We start from the raw sequence: 17,711 nt of genomic DNA on the forward strand, positions 1-17,711 counted from the left end.
GTGGCTGAGATACTGAGTTATTGAGAAGCTGAGATTGCAAGGAGCAGGCCGGTTAGCAGAGTGGGAGTTAGACTGGAGGCAAACCCTGAGTCTAGAGAAGGCTGGAGCCTTGCAGTACTGAGGCAAGCTGACCGAGATTCAAGCTGGAGCTTTCTGGCACTGAGGCAAAGTGACTGGGAGGCAGACTGGAGTTTTTAATAAAATAGAATAAAAATAAATGTCGGCAAATCATAGAACCAACCATTGTTTAACCAATACACCAGTCTGTTTTTTACTGCAATTGAGTGATCACCTATTGGTTTATTGAAGTTACTGTAAAGACCTTAGTTCTTATTTCTTATTTGCCATTTTCCACGAATGTTCTATGCATTGCAGTCCAAGGATGAACTGCGCTTTCACATCGTCCTTGATTTTCCCAGTCAGAGGACTGATCCCCGAAGAATAATCTATATTTTGCATTTAGTTTCATGTTTGTACCTGCCACAAATACACCCAGGATACACCCACAAAGTCACTGTAAGTGAACTTTGAATTTCAAAAGATCTGCCTGTTTTTAGGTGGCTAAATAAATAAATAAATAAATAAATCTTCCTGGTGCCCCAGTCCACAGCAATGCTTCCGTGACAGGACTCTCCAAACTGAGGGGGTTACTGACCGCCGTCTACTGTTAAGCAGTACCTCATACGACCACACTTCAAGATACCCTATCTCTTAAGTAGTATTTATCATAAAACAACACACTGAGAAAAGTCAACATGAGGAATGAGGTAAAATTAAACTTGCAATATATACAGCACTGACTGATCTAATATGGCAAGAATGCTGTTTTCATCTGGCCCTTTCAGATTTATTTTGCTGATTTTGTGGAGGCTGATGCAGACTGGTCTGTGCAGTGAGATCAGAGACAATGCATTGTTAGATTATATGACATATCTTTTGAACACCATGCATATCAGGGGCCCCAATCTTTTTAGTTGCAAAAGCCGTAATAATCAAAGCAGTGTGTGCACATCCAAAAGCCAAATAAAATGATGTATAAAAACAAAAAACAGATACATCACACGCACCTAACCTGGAGAAAGTGTAAGGTTTATTCAGGACAATCATACCAAAAACAGCAGTTTTCAATAAGCAGTAGTTCATCCACCAGTCAGGAAAATACATATATACATTTTCATCTTAAAGTTAATAATCATACAAAGATTTTAAAATAATTATCTAGTTAGAAAATCAGTTTCCACCCAAATGGTAGTTATCATTTTATAACTTCCTCAAACACTCGTACTATGTAGAGTGAGCCACGGATCCAAGAACAAATGCAGACTAGGTCAACTACCTATCCTTGTTGCTACGGAGATCAGTTGTCACGGGGTCGTGCTGAATAGTTTGGTGCAACATCAGAGCGAGCAGACCAGCTCTGTTGGTCATAGCAGTCCTGACATTACGCTCCTGTTCAAAGAGCTCGTCCAACTTGTACCACTGTGGATGAAGAAACAAATTAAAAAACGGGTTATAGATATCACTTCACTCATTGTGGGCCACGGTTCAAGAAGCATTTGCATCTCTTAACAAATGTAATTCCAAGTAGGAGATATCAAAAGAAACTCCTCCTATATCTTATTGGACAGATAAAATGCTTAAAACATGCGTGACTTTCTTTGATGTTTCCAACAGAAAACCTGCAGAATTTCCCATAAATACCACATGTTCTGTACATTAGAATGAAAGCAAAAGTCTGAAAAGTTTGACTTGCCACTCTGACTCGCTCCAAGTCCACCTCCGCTCTCCTCAGCTTTTCCCAGTTGTAATGTTTGTTGCATTTCCTTTTGGAGACCCTGCAGTAGTCTCCTGTGAGCTCAAACACATTCTTCACCAGAGGGCACCCACACACCTCATCCACTGAGACCTAGTCACCAAAAAAAAAGAATAAAACATCTCTTATAAACATCACTTTAGGTTGACTTTGTTTGTTATTTTTTTACCAATATTTCAAGATTTACACCAAATAGAGTTTTTTTGTGAATCGTGGAAATCATACTTGAAGTTTGATAAATGGCTGAGGAGTTTCCACTGACCTTAGGATCTCTGGAATGCTCTGGGCACAGAACTTGAAGTCTCTTGCAATATGTTTTGCTTTGGGGATTGTACACATCGCAGAAGAGTCTGGTTGCTCTGTGGAATAAAACGAGTTGTCAGAAAACCCACTGAACAACGGAAAACTGCTATACACTTTGAAAGTATTTATTTTTCTTACCCTTCTATTCTTGTAGGGTACATGGAACCAAAGGAGGTCTGACTCTCATACTGTGGAGATAAACATTAGTAAAAGGAATGTTACAAGTTTGTTGGTGTTTATATCTGATGCTTAGAAGCAGACATTTAAAATAACAACAATCACCTTTGCGTAACATCTCTCCATATGTCTCAGTGCCACTTTTGGATTGATGGGATGACTACAAGACACACAGAAAATCTGCAGGTCTGTGTCCTCGCTTTCACCGTCATTCACCTGCAAACAGAACCAAAGCATTTCATCACAAAGTGCTACCTCTGTTCTTCTTCAGCAGCTTCAAATAAACAAAGAAGGCCTGAGATTGCAATTTCAACTTTGACAAGACCCGCACGGCACAATCATGGAAAAGCTACAACAAGCTGTGTATGTGAATGAATGTGCATATATGCTGCTGCCAGCTCACCTCCTCGTCCTGCTGAACCGCCTGCTGCTTGGCCTTGGCGATGATGCCTTCCAGTTCGTGGAAGCGTCGTTCCATTTCTGTGAGGCGCAGCCGCGCGTTCTGTTGTTCCCGACGGATGCGCTCCAGGTGCTTCTTACCGTGCTCCTCGGCAATGCAGGGACTCTGCTGCCACTGCTGGATACGCTGAGGGAGAATCTCATAGATCCGGCTGTGGATCAAAATGCACACAGATTAATGTATTTAAACGGAAAAAGAACTTAACGATATCAGGATTTCTCTTTTATCATCAATTGGTTAGGTGAGAGGAAAACCTCAGTAAGACTATCCCTGGGACACTACACCATGGATAATGATGAGAAAGACAAAAAGGCATTTTACTAGCATTTAATTCTTCTAGCACTAGATGGAGCAATAGTACTAACATTTGACCTACAGATAGAGGGCATTAGACGCAAAAACCAAAATCTAATAACAGATAAAAACTTTTAATTTACAACTATTTCAATTTCATTTGGCTTTTTTTCTTAGCAGGTGTCCAGACCACAGTACAGAACACATCTATCCTGACAGATGTACACTAATGCATGAAAGGTAAAATGGTCTTACTTGGCAGCTAACTTCATGCCACAGTCCTCAGAGCAGTATTTGGAGTTGGGTCTTGCCACCTCCACACAGCTTGGCCCCAGACACTGACGCTGCCCTGTGTTATCACGGAGCTCACCCTTCTCACTGTATCTGGTTCTGTCTTTGTGCTTCTGCTTCTGTTTGTGGCGTCGGGACTCCTTCTGGAGAGTTAAAAAAGGAGGGGTTAGATGTTACCATGTGTGTTACTACCATTTACCACAATGAGAAATGGCAGCACTTCAAATAATGATGATCATTTCTATGAGGAATCAAGTCTTACTTTCTTGTCAAACTTCTTTTCTCGTCTCTTGACGTGCTTCACCTTCACCGCTTTCTTGCGCATGACAGGACTGAAAGGCGGCTCGTCGTCGTCATCACTAGCCCAGGCCTTGGCGAGAGGAGAGAAAACTCATGACTCAACATACGGCTGCTGATGGATCTAAAATGAGCAGGTTTATATGCAACTATAATATGGTGTCAAATGTTCTGCTACCAAGTTGTTGTCAATGCCTGCTGCCTTGTACTGCTGGTAGAGATCCGCTTCACTGTCGTAGTCCTCAGAGTACCGTCTCCGTCTGTGGTAGGAGTTCTCCCTCCTTTCTTGCAAAGAGAGTTCCTCATCCTTCACACGCAGCATTTTCTGTAAAACAACAGGCAACAGGTTACACATTTCCAAACTAGCCACAAGGGCCTGCTCACCTACTTCAGAGATCAGGGAGTGCTAATCTCTTGAAGGATTGCAGAAGTTTCTCATTTAAAAACTACTTTATGTTTTTATGTACTTTATGTTGCTACCTTGGAAGATACCATTTGATTCAGGGTTAACATTCTTAAAAACAAAAAATGTCAGGATTTTTTGCATGTTTTTCTTGACAAAGTTACTATTTTTTCAATGATGCAGTGTTCAAAAAGTGTCTCAGGGTAGATGGTCAGCATTTATGGTACACTCCACGTTATCTCACTTTCAAGGCATGGTTGGGTGTTCTCACCACAGTCTACTACAGTTTTCCTCTAACTGTAACACTCATTATGCCACAGCTCATTAGTAATAGTTCAAATTAAGCAGAATTTATTTGGTTTTACAAAAGAATTCATCTACCTGTTAGCTTATCAATAGAAGAAGTACAAAGTGAAAGTGTTGGTTGTACGTATGGTTAACATCAATGTCCATGTATTTATCAACCACAACAACAAATGTAAATTTGATCATTAATAAGCTGTATGAATGTAGATATGACCATCTGGAGTATTTCAACTGGGTTTCTCTGATTTTTACGCTTGGGGCTCTGGATAAAAAAAGACGACACAGAAAAGATGGCTGCAAATCCCTCTCCACATTTACCATTTTGTGAATGAAGTATGTTTATTACAGAGAAATATTCTAGTAAAGCATCGATGCAAGAGCTTAAATGTGTTGAGTAAATCTACAAAGTTATATCTACAACTTTTGATTAGTAACAAAACAAGCGTCAGTCAAATGAAGTTGAAAATGTAAGAAATAAAATATACTGTGGTGGTATAATGCCATTTTTAAACAAAATGAGACTTACCCTAGCTCGAACTTCACATTGCCGAAACCTGCACTTCTGTCTGATTTTGTTGGGGCCTCCAAACTTCTTCATGTCCTTGCAAAAGTCACACTGAGCACAGTCCTCAGTCCTTCTGCACGGCTCACATTCCCCACACATTCGAACTGAGCGCTTCACCTGAGAAAAAAACCAACAACAATGACACCCAATGCACCCTAAAAAATGTGCATTGTTTTCCATTCAAGATATTTACCTATTGCTTAAAAACAGGTGGGCACTGCTATAACAAAAAGCAATATTTTCTATCACTTTCATATTAAAATAGCCTGCCATGTAACCTGTTACTTTTCTGTGGCACACTGCAAATAGCTTCTGCTTCCCTACGCTGTACAACCCCTGGCTTATATTTTTTAAATGAATATAATGAATAATATCTATTATAGTAACCTTGATCACTGTTTTCATTTAAATGCAACAGTCATTTCCCTCTCATTTCTGAAAGTACTTTTTGATGCTCTTCAGCTACTGCAGTAAAACTTAAATATTTAGGTCAGAAGTACAACTTACTTTAGATCCACGTCTCCTTTCACTCTTATAGTCTGGAGTACTCGGGGTGCTGTACTGTTTTTCAGCTCTGTCAGACTCAGTTTCCTTGTCTTTGTTTTTCTTGGATCTATATTTTATTTCCAGTGAAGGGTTTTTGTCTGGGGACAGGGAGAATAACACAACAATGTCTTATTTGTATTGATGATTTGGGATGTATCTAATGGTAACGGTAATGGTAAACATGGAAATGTTAGTTAACGCAATTTCTTTTTCCATCACCTCTGCATCTCATGCAGTACCATTCTCGGATTGCCTTTGCCGTCTTCTCTGTGATGTTAATGCAGTGGCCGTGAAACCACTCATTACAGTTATCACAGCCACTGTCAGTGGGAAAGGAAATGAAGAAAACAATGTATGAGCATCATTGTATCCACTCGCAGTTATGGTGTAATTGAAACAACAGCACTGGTGTGGTGAGCTTACATCATGAAGCAGTTAATGTCTGGTTTCCGGCAGATACAGTACAGTGGTGCATTCTCCCCCTCCATACTGCTGGTCTCAGGGCCCGGTACAGGGTCAATGTCAGACATTTCGCTGTCCTGAAAAGTCCCAAAGGCATGAGCAACCACAATACAACTGATGTAACTATACTTCACACCAATGGTTCACCGATTGCTGAGCTGCAGGATATTCTTCTCAAAGACAGCAGGAAGCTTTATGTGACCTCCTGCTGTGTTATCAGCTAGCCACTTAGCTTTTGCAGTGTAGCTCTGCTGTCAGTGTGCTGCTGTGTAACTGGGGATCGTTCCTACCTTACCAGTTCATATAATGTCAGTATGCTATCCTCCAAAACACTGACACAGGCCCTTCTTCCTGTTACTATCACAACTAACTCTACTCTCCCGCTCTTACATTATTTTGAAAAGGTAAACATCTTCCAGTGTGTCCAACAACACACTACATAACAAACAAAGACATGGTGTCTAACACCGAAACTAAGCTAAAGCAGTACATTGTATAACTAACGTCGTTAACTTACACCAGGATTTTCCGTGTTGTAGAGTTTCATCGCTTCGTACTTAATGTTAGCTAGCTAACGTTATATCTTCATTAGCTTGTGCTGTCCAGAAAAAGAAAACAGAAAAAGGCAAAATATATGGAGTTGGTCAGCTAATGAATCCCTACAGTAAAATACAGACTCCTAGTAACATAAACAGCTTCATTGTTTACACTTAAGCTAGCTAACGTTACTGTATGTGCTTCAGTTAGCCCGCACACTACTCAGTTAGCATCAGCTAACTAGCCCTGTTAGTTTACAGTTACCGCTACAGCTGCTAGCTCACTCTGCTGTACCAGCCACAGAAACAATACTATTTTAACTTCAACGCTATGTTATTGTGCACAGACAGGACTTATGTATACTCACTAGAATTACGACAGAGCTAACTTAAGTTGGCTCATGCTCATGTCGGATGTAAAGTTACCGTGTAACCTATGAGCCGATCAGATTCAATTAGCCAAATCGTAGATTTCACAGAACATCTTTATTTATAATACTTACCATTATGTGTACAGTCTGAGGTCGTTGTGTAGATACCGTGCAAAGACAACAAATACAACAAAAACAAGCCTACAATCGACAGCTTGCGTAAAGCTTTACAAAGACAACATCGCTCACACTCGGCCACACTCGGCTACACTCGGTACTACCCGTAGAATCATCCTTATGTCATTGGTCGGCGTTCTTCTTCTCTGGTGGCAAATCAACATACAATATGGAACTGTTGCCGCCTGTTGGATTTCTGACAACTTGCGTTTCAAATACACAATTGAATTCAGTGTGACTATTATTCAGGCCCAGAGGGACACAATATGTCATACTGCGTCCTGATACCATTTAAATATAGAGATTATACGATGATTCATCCTTAGAATCATGTTAATACTTGCTCACATTAGACATTACCATCACTACTACTTAAAAGATGTATGACACAATCTAAATAAGTAATATTATTTTGTTTTTACACACACACATTTTGTTGTTTTATGCATCTACTTGCATTTGATGAATAGTATTTTTTATACTACTGACTAATACTGTTTTCTTAATAATTTTATTATTATTATTATTGGAATTGTTGTTTGTTGTCTGTTGCTTTCAAATTATTAATGCTTTGACAACACTTGTTTCTAACATTCACACCATTTAAAGCATATTACATTGAAACTGAAATTGAGAGAGAAAGAAAGAGAGCAAGAGAGAGAGAACAAGAGCGAGCGAGCGAGAGAGAGAGAGAGAACAAGAGAGCAAGAGAGAGAGAACAAGAGAGAGAGAGAGAGAGAGAGAGAGAGAGCAACCCTGTGAGATGCAGGTACACCTCCACTGCTGACATGCTGAAGGCTGCATACATGGATCGCCTGGATCTAAAATATGTCATTAAAAAGTGAGTACAATTTTTCTACAAAACTTGTATCCTGCAGGGAGCAATAACGAGAGACAAACACAGCAGGCTTTGTGGATTCCTGTACATTGCAGTAATGAATAATGTTTTAATGGCTGTGGCTATTGAGTACATTCATCAGATGGACTGAATTAAAGCTTATTGAAAGTAAATCATTTTGATTTGACTCAATCAGTTTGACACAATGCGACATTGTTTTATTTACTCTCCTTTGTATCTCCCACAACTGATTACCGTTATTGAACTATAACATATTGTTATAGCTCAATAAATTCAAATCAAATAACTGAACTAAATGTTTTTTTCCTGTTCTATCTGCATATGAAAAAGGAAACTGTCAACGTAAGGTAAGTATTACATGAAAAACATGAATTATTAATGAATTGTCATCAATCAAGATCTTACATTCTCCTATAGCTGTCGGGATATCTGCGTGCAGCCTTTCATCTACATTATAAATGCTTCCAAAATGGTGATTAATAATAGATTAACTTCTCTGCCATTTCAAAGATGTCCACTCATCACTAACAGCCACAAAACCTCAGCTACAGATCTGACTCTGGGTCTGTGGTATGTACACAAAATTATGAGCTTTTAAATTTAGATTATATTTCAAACTTATAAAGTAAATTATTTCCATTTAAGAAGATAAAATATATGAAATTAAAGCATTACAAATGATTATATAGTGAATTTAAATGATACTTTTTAGTACATTTTAGAATTTTCTCTCTGATTAACAGGGCCAGGTTCACTATTTTAGTTTCTCTTGACCTACCTTCTAACTCTGGTTGGTTGTCTTTCAGTTTAGCGCACATCATAGTTAAGTGGATCCCACGATGGAGGACAAACTGAATTCCGCAGATGTGAATGAGAAGATGGATGATGGAAATGATGAACAAAACAAAAAGTTCAGCGACTCACTAACCACTGCTTCAAAGCCCCCCATTATACCCGACAGCTCCATTGCAGGTCAAACATTGACATTTATAGAGAATGAAGTCATGCATTGCAATTGTTAATAAAAGATTAACTTTCTTCTTTTCTTGTCTTCCAGGATCTTTGGCTGAAGTCATAAATTGTTCAGAGCTGATTTCCACTGAGGACACTGATTTATCTTCAACTGACATCTCTGTCAATCTGTTCCCAAGTAAAACAACAGGTATCTTAATCTATGAATATGTAATAATTTATTTAATTGCCTGTAAAAGTAATGTTTATGAACATTTGTTGTTCATTTTTATGTCTGGTGCAGGAGCCTCTGTTGAAACCAACTTGCATAATAATCTAAAAGGTGGAGTGACCAGAGCAGTATCCATCTGTAGTCCATGCTCTGTGGAGAGAGACCAGCCAAAGCCCTCCTGTGCCCTGCTGCCATCCTCTATGGAGGCCTGCACAGTCTATGAAGTGAGCCAGTCAATCAACAGCCTAAAAACCACCACGGTCCACACTGAGCCGGACGCTGATGGTAAGGACACAAAAATATGGTGTATTCCTTCTTATCTTCTTGTTCTTAAATTGAAGCTTTCCTCTCTCACCTTGCCTCTTTTCTTGTTGTCGTCAACTTTCTTTCCTTGAGACCTTTGTGCTGCAGTCCTTTTGGCCTGCCTCTTCTGTCGTCCACTGGACTGTTTACTGGCCACAATGAGAGGGTGTAACGAGTGCGTTTGGTCACTGTGCTCATCCCTGTGCGGCTGCGAGCCCAACACCCTGCAGCCTCTCCTGGACGTCACCCAGCAATGTGACCTCTGCAGCTGTCTGGGTGCTCGCTGCTTCCTGTGCGACTGTCCCGTCTGTGACATCTGCCTGCAGGCTACTGAGTGCCTGGACCTTGCTATGGAAATCTCTCAAATGCTTTACCACTAGTTCTGGCTGCCAGCAAATAACCACATCCAGACACAAACCAATGGGAATCATTTATTTGTTAAAATCTTCTGAAAGCCAACCTGTAGCAACAAGACACAAATGCTACCGGATTATGGTTAACAGTCAATGTTAGCACTCAAATATACGTCAGGGTAAGACATGGTTAATATTGTGTATGAGTGGAAAAGCTGACCATGGGTACTTAATCTTACAGGAATGGGAACAACGCAATCAGCAGCACCGTGCTATAGAGTAGAGCTGCTTTTATCTCAAAAACAAAGTTGGTGAGTTCTGAATGAAGAGGAGAGGACACGCTAAAATCATTGTAACCACCAAACCACCAAAGAGTACAGATGTTTTTGGCTGCTTTATCTCATTGTTTTTATGTTATCACAGCTAAAAGAAGAGCTTAGAATTTAAGTATATCAATAACTTGGAGGTTGTGTTGAAGGAAGAAATAATACAATGTGCCAGTGTTAAAACACAAAACAACTACACTTACGCAGGTACTTTCTCAAACACACATTCATTAACTATACATAAGGTTGTGTTAAGCATCTGGCAAATTAAAAGCCTCCCCAAAGTTTGTGGCTATTTTACAGAATAACAATTGCATTGCAGGTTTCACACGGCAAACGGTTATTCCTTATTATTACAAATGTGAGGCGGCTAGTGGTTGGTTTAAAAGGAGGCCAAAGCCCTCTGATGTCACACTACAATGAGCAATAATGCATTCTCAGATATATCAGTTTTGATCGTCAAAAAAAGCCACCATCTTGGTAGAACATGCTAACCGGTAAAATCACTCAGTGACCACCAAGGTTAACAGACACAAACAATCACTGACAACACAGATATTAGTCAGGAGAAACTACTTATCAAACTATTATTCAGGTATCAAAAAAATATGTTATGAACTACAGTACTATTGTAAAAGGATAAAATTGTTCTGCATTTCTCATACCGTCTCTTATTTCCGTTGACTGAGTGAATATATTCAAAAATAAAACGGTGATTTGTAATTAGTAGCTACTCTGGAAGAAGTCCTGCTTTGGCTAACTAGCTGCAGCAGCAAGTGATTTTTCACTGCTTTTAAGGTTTATTACAAATACATGCAACCTGGGCATTAGCCGTCCACTGTGTGTAATGGTAATAAAAAACAGACAAAAGCTCTCATAAAATGCATAGACTGCCAAAAAATAAGGTGCAATAAAATTGCTCAAAATAAAATATTCTTATATACAATATGCAGTAAATATTTCACAATGTGCCAATTCACTTTACAAAGATCCCTTCTGTAACCCAACACGGATGAGCATGCGACTGCTATTAACAAACCCTGATTCCAGTCAGTTGAAAAAAAAATTTTTTTAAAAATTACAGAAAAACAAAATATACTGTGTGTTGGCATCTCTTAAACCAGCCAATGTTGTTGTGAAACCTCACAGCTTTCTTCCCTAGAAATGAGCACAATAAATTCAAGCAAACTTTATATCCCTCTTAAATCTCTGAAGAAAATCTTAAAAACTATTATAGAATGTATTATTTCTTAATGCTAAGTCCATGCCCCTATTATACAATATTTCATTTCAACAAGATTGCATTTATAAACAAAGACATAATTATCTGACCAGCTCCATACAGGAACAATGAAAATTAGGTCTGTATGGCAAAAAAATTCAAGATGCAAAGTTTGTTAGTTTTGATCTTAATGTTAGCTATTTTTGCTTTCAGTTCTACAGTCCTATAAATAGACTTAACGTTATTTAAGGATAGACCGCACGTCCTGACATTCTTGTCCCTACAGACAGTCTCTGACCGCCACACAGAGCTCATCACAAGTCCTCATCCATTTCAAGGCTGCTCCTGCGACTGCTGGTTTTAGAGGCACCTGGTGACAAAGGAGAAAACAGCGGCTCGCCAATCCTGTCTGGAGACATGGTGCATCCGTCGTCCATAAGAATGTCTCCCAAGCCCACGTCTGGGTAGAGTGCTGAGGCGGATGTGTCGTCTAGCTCGGCAAAGCTGAGGCTGCCCAGATCCAGGGGGCTGCTGATGGTGACACCTGCAGGAGAGTCTGAGGAGGGCGGGGACAGGAAGGAGGCCGGCAGAGACTGTCCAATGGCTGCACCCAGACCGAGGAGGTTTTGGGAGGAGGATCTTCCTGCGCTGGGAGGCAGAGACTGGCCGCCCTGTGGGACCGGCTGCTGCTGGAGCAGGGAGGGATCGGAGCTCAGAGCAGGTGAGATGCTGCTGGAGGAGGAGAGGCCGTGGATCCGAGCCTGCACTTCCAGCTCCTGAAAAGAAGAGCAGCAGCTAAATATTTTAGTATCAGAACAAAGAAGCCTGCATGATGCAGGCTGAGTTGCATGCTAACTTTAGCAATAATAACTATAATAACAGAACACACATTTGCTATATACTGACCTGGATGCGTAACATTAGACTGTGGTTTGCCTGCTCCAGCTTTTTCTGACGCATTTCGATATCCTTGGCTCGCTGCTGCTCCTTCTGTAACTTCCTGATGTAGTCTACAGAAGCTTTCAGAATGGTGCCCTTATTCCAGCGCATCTCACTTGCATTGTTGTGATATCAGTAAATGTATATTGTAGAGGCAGTGAAGAGAGGAAACAACAGAAACAGAAAACCTAATTAAATTTCATAGTTACTAAAATGACTGGAATTTCATACTTGTTAAGTGATTCAACAAAGTATCCTCAAGTATCCTTACGGGTCATTTGACTTGGGTATCAGTGTACCCAGCTCCTTTATACGGTCATTGATGTTGAATCTCCGCCTCCTCTCAACTGTAAACAAACAAGAATGACATGTTCAGTTGTCACTAAGGAAGCAGTATATGATATACATGGACATGAGCAGACTGAGACTGTGATTTTGAATATGCACTGCATTGCATGTCTGTCAAAAATGGTTGAAATAAAACTTGACTTACTGAGGTTGTGGTTGTCTTTCTTCTGCCTTTCTTTCATTAGTGCTTTGGCATCTGAATCTGAAAGACAAATTCATTGCGTTATCCATCTTAAATGTACCACAAAGAGTTTTTAACTGGTTAGAAAACAGTCCTACTAATGCCTCTATATGAAGATTAGCTATTTCTATGTAGTTATTGTTAATGCCTGCCACTGAGTCAGTGGAAACACTAGCGCTTTTGTCCACAGGGGCCACTAGAATCAACACAAAATGAAAGTTCCTTGTAGCTGCTTTAAATAAAGGCTTTCCTTAACATTAAAAAAGGGACATATGTTTCTAAAAGTGACAGTACCCGTAATTTCCCTTTTAATTTTTGGAAGATCAGCAGGGCAGGAGTTGCTGACAGTCAGAGTAGGTGCTGCCATTCCAGGGCTATGGTACACGTCCAACAGATTTCCTGGGAGCTACAGGAATAAAAGGTTAATGGTTATTGATAGCCAGAAATCTAAAAGCAAATATGTAAAAAGGATGTCTTCCCCATTCCTGCTTAAAAGGTAAGAGCAACCTGTTCCTCGAGTTGAAAGTAGAATCAAAGTTTGGTGTCTGTGGAATGCTACTACTACTACTGCACAATGGAACCGGACCACAGTGAAAAGGCAGATATTACAAACTAAAATTTGTATCTACAGATGCTGTTCAAGGCTAATGCACCCTAACCAACCGCTTATACCACAATCTTACAGATTAAAACGTAAACAACAATATCTGGTGCCATTTCAAAAATCACCAAAAGCTTTTACCTCACTGTGCTTCTTTTTCTTTTCCTCCAACAGCATCACCATAATCCTCATTTTTTGTTCTGTGGCCAAATTTTGGCAAGCTCTTTCTGTCTCAAGTAAGTTGTTAACCTGGCAGCTACAGTGTTCCTTTTTTATGAGCACAATCCGCTTTGTCTCGCTTCTCCTGGTCTTGTATCCTCTGATAGCTTTGCTCCACCCAGGCAGCACTTTTGTGACGAATAGTGACTGAGTGCCAAAAGTGTATATTTACTCCTACGACTTCAGAATTCCACACATAAAAGAGACTGTCCATTCACAGGAAAAACACTTTGGATGTAAAACATCAGTGGGTAAGACCTGCCTGAAATCTACTGTGTTATCCTGTTACTGTGCATCTAAAGAAGAAACGGTGAGCTCTATAGGAAATTCTAAAAAGGAAGTATTCATAGTTAAATAAACACATTGTTCTTCATACCGTGCTCGGCAACTGAAGACCTGAGTCAATCAACGTAATGATGTCGTCATTAAAACTGGATTCAAGACTTATGATGTCGTCGATCACATCGTCGATCTAAATAAAGCAGATGAGAGAAAAAGCCAGTGGTACTAAGTCACTCAAGCCGCCAGGGTTAAATGTGTCAGAGTAATCAACGTACTTTGTAATTTAAAACAGAACATTTAAACTAGGGCTGCACTATATGGACAAAACATACTGCGATTGTGATGATTCTCGAGTAGTGGGAATGATCATTTTTGCATCAGACATTTAATTTTCACTGAAAAAACATTATGATGATGGGACATTTTAGGAGGTCTGTACCAAACAAACATGTTTTGTTCAATCTAGAGAACAAGATTTGGAATCTCTTCAAAACTACGGTACTTCCTTATAATGCTGTTTTGTCACACATTTGACCTTTATCACAAAATTGCAGCTTCTGTGATTTGCATAGGAGTAAGCATAAGAGTTGGCAAAGGAATACAGGTTGGATTCAAACGCCCAGCTATTGCAATAATATTTCGATAGATCGTGCAGCCCTCATTTGAACCAAAGTAACTGTTCTAAAGAGGCCTGATTTCAAAGAAGGAGATGTATTCAACAGACGTGCTGGGCATGGTTAAACTGTAGGTGCAGTATTTAACATCTTATTGTGACAACAGGCCAACAAGGGTATAATGACAAACGGCATGCATCATCACAGTGGGACCTTCGGGCACATCATTGCAGAGCAAACAAAAAGTAATTAAGCTAGAAGTGAGCACTGGGTTAGACATTTAACTTCTCCAAAAATGCATTGTAAGTTTGCAGAACTATTGGCATGGTTGTGTAATCTGCTATACCAGCAAACCAAGCCCACACACAAGAAGGGAAATTCACTGGTATCAAAGCAGAAATTTCACATACTTCCTCCTTGTTGGATCCGATGTTAAGCAGAGCCATGGGACTGTTGGGGGCACTGCTGGCAGTAGGAGCAACTTCAGGGGCAGAACTGGACTGCGGCACAGGGGACACACCCATGGTCTGAGTAACCGCCATGTTGCCCAGAGTGGTGGAGAGGTACTGCTTTACCTGTTGCCTCTGTGCCTGCTGGATGTGGTACCTGGTAGGATTCTCCAAGTGGGTCTGCACCTAACCATTTAAAGAGCTGTTAAGTGCTAATGTTCCAACATACTCCAACTTCACTAAATGAAAAACACACATGAACATACAAACAGGACGCCCTTACTTTCAGCACCTCCACAGGCACCTGTGCTGGAGGGGGACGGGCAGCATTGGGGGGCAGTGTGACAGAGATGGCTGGAGTGGAGTCAGAGGCCCTGAGCTGAGAGACAGAGGCCTGCTGCTGGGCCTCACGTCTCTCCTGCTCCTGGGCTTGTTCTCGCATCAGCTGCTGCCGCAGCAACACACGCGACGACATGGCTGAAGAGAGGGTTATCCAGATCTAGGGATGGAGCTGAAAAACAAACACAGAACAAAGAAGCATTACAGAATATAGTATTTTAAAAGTATTTAATGTTATTGTATTATTACACAATTCAACTCTTAAAATCATCCACCATCGTACTCTAATGATGAGGTTTTGGAGGCCTATTCAGACTTCCACCACTGGTTTCTACAACAGATTTCCAATGGAAATGTTGTATTTGGTTTAAAAATAATAAGAAAATAACTTAAATGGTATCATCTGGACAAATCAACACACTTGATCATCACAACTGCTCATTATGTGACAAACATTCTGTGACCCTCCTGTGATTACTTTAAAAATGATGAATTGCTGAGAAATATAACATAGTACGGTGTAAGACGTCAAACTCATTCAAGTTTACTACAGCTAAATATTTTCAGTGTAAGTTGAGAAGCCATGGGAAAATAACTTCTATCTAGTGAGGAAACCGCTGTCACATAAATGCTGACTTTCACTTCCAGAATTACAGTCCTCTACTGATCCTCCAGCAACCTGGCTATCCAGCTGCTCAAGACTGTGGATGATGTGTCTCCTTGTGTGTGTTATCATCACCAACAATAATAGGTCCATGTGGAAGACACAGCTCATCATGTTGCCCCGTATGCTCTTTCTTTTAATCATTCAGATGCAGATGAGCAGTTAAGTTTTTTCTTTCAATATGTAATGTTTATCTATCCTGGACAAGGCCACCCCTGTCAAAATCCAATTGTAATCCACTGTTAGGTATCCGAATGAACTAATGGTGAGATTTTCTGCCTTTGAAGATGCATCAAAACTGAAAACAGCAAGATGTCCAGTAGACTGCAGGTTTATTACCTCCTGTTTTCCAGATTTATTAATAAAACAGTAAAGATGGACAGACGAGAGAAACTTATTCTATTATCTATTTTCTGCCCACCAGCACAATCAAGGAATCTTACCAAACACCATCAGTCAGTTTGCAAAGTCCTCGCCACCGCCTGCTGATTGTAAAATAAAATCACAATAAAACTGATCACATCAGGGCCATCATCACTTTTCCTGTATAAATTTGTTGAATTGCCTTCAGGAATTTAGAGAAAGCATTAAACTGCTGCCAAAAATAACACAGACTCATTAAAAACTGTAAGTACCCTACTGCCATTCATTAATAAAACATGACTGAACTGGAGATCTAATCCAGTTTATCTTGAATAGTTTTTCCTTCCTTGATTAGGCCGTACTTCATAAACAGTACAATAACAAATACATTTAATTACTTTTGAACTTTATAATATCTGTACATCCTCTCATCATCTGATATATGTGGTGCAGTTCTGCCTCTTTCAGTCCACAGTGTGCTCTCATAAAGACCCCAACCAAGAGCTGGTACCTTACACACAAACCAGCCTTCACACTTCACGCCTACTTCCTCATTAAATCCACAGACACCTACATCCACCAGTGTATAGACGTGTATAGACTTGACAGTGTATACTCATATTATTACAGTGTAGTTCTTGCCACATGACTCCAGTAGGAACATAAATGAATGCACCACTCACTGCCTTCCCAAAACAACTCAAAATACGTTACAAGTTGTGTATATTTAGTAACTTAACGTTACATAGTTGGCTGTCTGACAGCTGATTTACTTCATGCCTGATTTTTATTAAGTCGAATGAGCCATTTAAGCTCACAACATAACATACGCTAGGTGACTTTTGGCTGATTTCGTAATCTCTGATTTTCGCTAGCATTTATCAAGCGTCATGAGTTAGCAGAGTTCACTTGACAGCTCAGTGCTGCTAACAGGCCCTCACCACCACGCTACACAAATACAGCCAGTATTTACACCGAAGACGCCTTTCAGTGGCTCCTCAGTTCCCTAGCAGTCACCTACGGGAAGGTGGTGCTATTTTTGTTGAAAGCAGAGGTGTATCCGCAGTACCTGAAGACGCAGACACGAGAAAGTAAAAAAATAGGAAGTTGCAGCTTAGCTAGCTGGCTAACTAGCCAGCTAGCAGCCGATAGTTGCCAAAAAGATGCTACCTAGCTATATACTTTATTTCTGAGTAAAGATAAAAACATACTGTGGCAATAGATTTGTTTGACGTAATCACAGCCATAAACCTCCGAAGTCTTCCGTTTTCTTTGCCATTTTAAAGTCGGTGAACACACGCTCTTCGCACAGTCGCTAGCCTCGGCTCTGAACAGTGTTGTTTATCTCGGGCCGAGGGGCTGAGGTCATCCGACGCATGTTACCCGGAACTTGTTGATAGTGCTGAGAGTCCTACATTTCCCACACTGCCTTCATAGTGCAGGTTTACCTGAGGTAGAATGAGAT

General features: G+C 40.2%; 2 protein-coding genes across 6 annotated transcripts; both read right to left on the minus strand.

The window, feature by feature from the left end:
* Positions 1-1,068: 1,068 nt before the first annotated feature.
* On the minus strand, positions 1,069-7,117 carry cxxc1b (CXXC finger protein 1b). 2 transcript variants are annotated; one of them, XM_051415767.1, is made up of 15 exons: positions 6,957-7,109; positions 6,435-6,515; positions 5,879-5,994; positions 5,675-5,775; positions 5,417-5,553; positions 4,871-5,026; positions 3,814-3,960; positions 3,601-3,708; positions 3,303-3,481; positions 2,697-2,904; positions 2,399-2,509; positions 2,255-2,304; positions 2,076-2,172; positions 1,754-1,906; positions 1,069-1,479 (listed from the first exon to the last, which is right to left on the minus strand). In XM_051415767.1, the coding sequence occupies exons 2-15, from the start codon at positions 6,462-6,464 to the stop codon at positions 1,333-1,335; spliced, it is 1,740 nt and encodes a 579-aa protein (XP_051271727.1). In that variant the 5' UTR covers positions 6,465-6,515; positions 6,957-7,109; the 3' UTR covers positions 1,069-1,332. The 2 variants fall into 2 exon arrangements, with proteins under 2 accessions (XP_051271727.1, XP_051271728.1); XM_051415768.1 differs by lacking the exon at positions 6,435-6,515 and having other exon boundaries at positions 6,957-7,117.
* A 2,647-nt stretch (positions 7,118-9,764) lies between these two features.
* Positions 9,765-17,622, minus strand: tfe3b (transcription factor binding to IGHM enhancer 3b). Of its 4 annotated transcripts, XM_051414607.1 has the most exons (10): positions 17,458-17,611; positions 16,327-16,368; positions 15,164-15,391; positions 14,842-15,066; positions 13,912-14,007; positions 13,010-13,121; positions 12,680-12,736; positions 12,458-12,533; positions 12,154-12,319; positions 9,765-12,023 (listed from the first exon to the last, which is right to left on the minus strand). In XM_051414607.1, the coding sequence occupies exons 3-10, from the start codon at positions 15,353-15,355 to the stop codon at positions 11,562-11,564; spliced, it is 1,386 nt and encodes a 461-aa protein (XP_051270567.1). In that variant the 5' UTR covers positions 15,356-15,391; positions 16,327-16,368; positions 17,458-17,611; the 3' UTR covers positions 9,765-11,561. The 4 variants fall into 4 exon arrangements, with proteins under 4 accessions (XP_051270567.1, XP_051270569.1, XP_051270566.1 ...); XM_051414609.1 differs by lacking the exon at positions 16,327-16,368 and having other exon boundaries at positions 12,154-12,301; positions 17,458-17,622; XM_051414606.1 differs by lacking the exon at positions 16,327-16,368 and having other exon boundaries at positions 17,458-17,622.
* Positions 17,623-17,711: the final 89 nt, after the last annotated feature.

The sequence above is a fragment of the Dicentrarchus labrax genome, unplaced genomic scaffold (genome assembly GCF_905237075.1).
Source record: "Dicentrarchus labrax unplaced genomic scaffold, dlabrax2021, whole genome shotgun sequence".
Taxonomy (NCBI): domain Eukaryota; kingdom Metazoa; phylum Chordata; class Actinopteri; family Moronidae; genus Dicentrarchus; species Dicentrarchus labrax.

What these genes read in the sequence shown, in the direction of transcription:
- cxxc1b (XM_051415767.1), bottom strand. Translation starts at nt 6,464, where the DNA reads ATGAAACTCTACAACACGGAAAATCCTGGT. An exon ending in CAGGCATTGACAACAACTTG is followed by an intron (nt 3,709 to 3,813) that starts GTAGCAGAACAT and finishes CCTCTCGCCAAG; the next exon opens with GCCTGGGCTAGTGATGACGA. An exon ending in ACTTGGAGCGAGTCAGAGTG is followed by an intron (nt 1,480 to 1,753) that starts GCAAGTCAAACT and finishes CTTCATCCACAG; the next exon opens with TGGTACAAGTTGGACGAGCT.
- tfe3b (XM_051414606.1), bottom strand. Translation starts at nt 15,355, where the DNA reads ATGTCGTCGCGTGTGTTGCTGCGGCAGCAGCTGATGCGAGAACAAGCC. An exon ending in TCGGATCCAACAAGGAGGAA is followed by an intron (nt 14,008 to 14,841) that starts GTATGTGAAATT and finishes TGCTTTATTTAG; the next exon opens with ATCGACGATGTGATCGACGA. An exon ending in ATACCCAAGTCAAATGACCC is followed by an intron (nt 12,320 to 12,457) that starts GTAAGGATACTT and finishes ATACATTTACTG; the next exon opens with ATATCACAACAATGCAAGTG.